The following is a 4101-nucleotide window of genomic DNA, read 5'->3' as shown; positions in this document are numbered from 1 at the left end:
ACCGTGCATAAATAATAAGCTAAAACAAGATTTGTCATAGTTATGCTTTTATTACTATTGAAAGCAGCAACAGGAGAAAATTTGCCGAAAGTCATTTTGTCTGCGAGAGCTGTTGTACCAGAGCAACTATTCTGCACTGGCAAATGTTTAGCGAATGTTTGAATGCAAATATGTGTCTGAATGTGCTTTCAGCTTCCATAAAAATGTTTGGTCATGATCTGTGCAGATATACAGATTAATCAGCTAGTTTGTTTTTTTTCAAATCGTTAATTACAATTAACACATACCACTTCTTTTACAGACCATTTGAAAGCTGAAAAGATTTTTGCACCATGGACATGCTGCAGAAGGCAGGAGTGTGGATTAACCTGTTGAAGAGCTGGGTTGGCAATGTAGCATCAGTTGTTCTTTGGCCATAACATCAACATGGTCGACACAATGGATGACCTAGATTACATGCTGCCAGCCAACTGTCCAAATCCATATTTTGACTCGTGGGACAGACACAACAGCATTGCTTTCTCTGCCACAAAGGGTCTTCGCAATGCACCTGGGGAGAACAACTGTTTTGTCAACTGTGCTGTGCAGGTAAGAATGCTATTGGACTTTTGATTAACATGTATATGATGTAACATTTCCATGATGTTATCTGCTTCATTACTATTGGAGCAGTATGCACAATCAACGAAGCAGAAATTATTTAAATTTATTGACACTAACCACCATGAAATTAAGCCCTCACCTGGAGATCTGTGGAGATTATATTACTGAACCAAGAACAAAATGCATTGTCATTGCAAGTCTGAAATAAGCGAGGAAGAAATTTTGGTATTGTGACATGAAGAAAAGAATGCAAACACTCATTTGTCACAAGAAAACATGTCCCCGCAAATAAGTGGTGACAACAAGGAATTTAACTTTTGCTGAGGACTGTGTAAGAATTACCGATGTTGCCGTTGTGTGCTGATTCAAGACCAAACATTGCAGATACTGAGATCACACTTAGGACTTACTGTATCGAAAAAGAGCCTGTGTGGATGTTTCTGTGGCATTGCTAGTGAATAGGGTTAATCCCTGCTCTTTTTCTTGGCAATGTCATATATTTACAGAATCAGGAAGGGCAGGGACAATTTTCCATCAGCCAAGACGCAGAGGGCCACTAACCAGTGATACCTGCTGCAGTGTTTTTGAGTGAAACTATGGAGATGGACACATGATAGTCTTATTTTTGTTTTTAAATTATTCTCAGCTTGAGTATCTTGATAACTTTCGTCATGTGACTTGTCAGGTGTTTAGAGACAAATTAAACACGGGACTTTCATAGGCGCTTATTTGGGCTTTTAATATTTTGCATGGGTGTGGAAGTGGTTGGCTCTGATGAACTAATTTTGAAAAAAGTTTAGTTAGAAAATGAAAGTTTGTCATGACACATGGTCTTAGGTTTCTTTAGAAATTTCACAAATGAATGACAGCAAACTAGTTTATGATCAATCATGAAAAAGGATAACTCATTTGGTAATGCTACTGTGCGCTATTGGCGTAGGGTGTCTATATGAAGTGATTCTTTCCTTAGACTTGTCGATACATGTCTGTGTGTTTATGTTGTAATTTTTAGGAGAATGGTAGATGGTGCAGTAGAACATTTTTCAGTTAGTTAAAATAAGTAGGTTTTATAAACCACTGTGAGTCAAGAAGACTTTTTGATGGGGGAACAGTGCTGTGTAAGTTCTCTGGTGATAATTATTATTAATTTAAGTTTTTCCTGGGTCTGTGAATGTCTTTAATTAAAATGTGGCCATCATGTTGCTTTTCTGAATTCTTTATGAGAGAAAATAAGTTTCTTTCAAAAAGAAATAGGTGTATTTATCCTGACAGGTGATTTATTTTAGATACAGTCACATATTGTGTGTGGGACAACCCTAGCCTGTCTAGGGCACAACTCTGAGGGAGTACCAATTGTTTTCAGGGATCACCACCATGGTTAGTGATAAATGAAGGCATTCAACATCTCTAGGGGGTTAATTCAGTCTAGCTAGTCAATCTACGTGGTTGGGACCCGCTTTCTGCTTGTGTTTAATGTCAGTGTAGGCCCGTTATCATCATTAGTCTCTCTGTGGGCCACTTTTAATATTTGGTCTTGTACAGGACAGTGATGGTATGTTCTATATCTTGGAAATTTCTTTGGAGCAGGGCCGGTCTTAAGATATTTATCTGGATCAGGTGTGGCGAATGGACTTTCAAAGCTGGCTTCATCTCTTAAAAGATTCTGTTCTTCAATCTCACTGGATTAATTGTCCCAACTTGAGCAAGTCTGAAAACTTTTTTAATGATAGGTGAGATAGTGCTTGAGTGGTGTGGATAAAGCAGTGATGTCGACAGAACTTCAGGTCTGAGCACAAGATATTCGATAGCACAGAGGGAAGAACACTTGTAATTGGTATGGTGTCAGGGATCATCTGTCGTGATGACCTGGTTGAGTGAACATTCTTGACAGATCACCAGAACGTCTAGCCTATAACTTTGTTGTGTGAGAGTCTTGTCCTTCCTGAAAAGCTGGCACATTTCTGAAACTTGTGATGTGATTGGCCGGAGAAACCTCGTCAGGACCGGCGCTAGTGGTGGTGTTTTGAGGGGGTGAGGATGGGGAGGTATACAGGTTGGTAGGAAGTGTGGACGGGCGTGGCGGCTGCAGGTTGACTCAGCCGGTGCATTGTGCTCGAGGGAACCAAGTCGCATCGAGATTTGCGCGGCCGAAAGGCGTGTCCGCCACCTCCACCTGACTATACGGCAACGCTTGACCCCTGACAGAGAGAGGTCGCGGGCGGCGCGTGCTCCGCGTCAAGCCGAATAAGTGTGTCTGAAAGATGGGTCGCCGGGGTAAAGTGATTTGGGATGGAGGGTTGGGTGTGGGTGGTGAGAGGTTGGTTGTTGTTGTGTGAACGCAGCGACGCAGGTTGACTGTATGTTTGGTCTTCGGTGAAAAATGAGTTTCGAAAGGTTTTGGCCCTCTACCTCCCAAAATCCACCGGTCAGGTGCTGATGGGCCGTGGGCTGTTTCGCCTGCTCTATCTGAAAGAAGACTCCGTCGTTAGATTTTGTGTTTGAATCTGATGGTTAACTATTTTATTTGAAATGTTAAAAATGGGTTAGAGTTTTTTTTTCAAGAGGGTTTGGGGTTTAATGTAAGAAATGATAATAACTTAGGGTTTATTTTTCTGATATTTAAATGGATGTTTTATTTTCGGGTTACAAAAGCCCGCGGGCGCTTATACAGGTAGGGACGTGTCTCCTAGTTATGCCTAGATTTGCGGGATTGTTCCGTCATTAGTATTCAGTTCAATTGTATGGGGTGTGTGCTTCAGTGAAGCATGAAAACGTTTGTTGTGCAGTAGTGTGGACTTTGTTTTTTCAAGAGCTGCAGTCTACCTTACGCTTGTGGGAGATCTGTAGGTTGCTTTTGGCTGTAGTGTTTGCAGGCTACTCGGTTGTGAGCAGGGCGCTTTTGCCTTCTTTGTTCTCTTACGTGTGTGGGCGGTCCGCTAGTAGTGAGTTTTGGTGGGTGGTGTGGTGTGTGGTTAGGGGTTAGTGTTTTAGGCGATGTTGTTGGTGTCATGACGTGTTGGTCCTGTGGAACCGTCATGCATGGTGAGCGGCGCCGTGAATATTAAAAAAAATTGTAGATGCTCATAGATGCGTGACAATTGTACGCGTTGGTTATCAGTCTTATTTTCCAATTTACATATTTCTAAAAGTTAAAACCGCGTGTAAAGGGTCTCGTTCCCCCTAGTGTCATAGTTTAAGAAAGCGAGGGTAAGTCATTGCCCTGTCCTAACACTGGAACCATGTACAAAGGCCTCGTTTTCCGAAGCTATGAACATGTGCAGACTCTGCAGATGTTGTTTTGCCCCCTGAAGTCTCTAGTTCCCTGCGAAGAACCTGGGATAAAGAACCGTGAAATGGTGTCTCGGGTTTGGGACCATTGCATTTGTCACGGCACTGCAGAAAAGAGATGCTTTTCTAGAGGTTTTCCAATTAATGCCCTGGGGAAACCGTATTTCTTCCCCGCTTCATAAGCAGCGGGCTACTAAAATGCTTTATCCC

The 4101-nt window shown here is 42.1% G+C and overlaps 1 protein-coding gene across 5 annotated transcripts in view; it reads left to right on the top strand.

The window, feature by feature from the left end:
* The first annotated feature begins 336 nt into the window (after nucleotides 1-336).
* Nucleotides 337-4101, top strand: part of LOC112557623 — a 31748-nt gene continuing 27983 nt past the window's right edge. For all 5 annotated transcript variants that reach the window (XM_025227799.1, XM_025227645.1, XM_025227960.1 and 2 more), the window contains exon 1: nucleotides 337-588. In XM_025227799.1, the coding sequence (XP_025083584.1) occupies nucleotides 427-588 (162 nt within the window). In that variant the 5' untranslated portion in view covers nucleotides 337-426. The remainder of the gene's footprint in view (nucleotides 589-4101) is intronic.

The sequence above is a fragment of the Pomacea canaliculata genome, linkage group LG1, assembly GCF_003073045.1.
Source record: "Pomacea canaliculata isolate SZHN2017 linkage group LG1, ASM307304v1, whole genome shotgun sequence".
NCBI classification, from domain to species: domain Eukaryota; kingdom Metazoa; phylum Mollusca; class Gastropoda; order Architaenioglossa; family Ampullariidae; genus Pomacea; species Pomacea canaliculata.
Note: the sequence above shows the minus strand (reverse complement) of the source record. Positions and strands in the feature narration are given on the sequence as shown.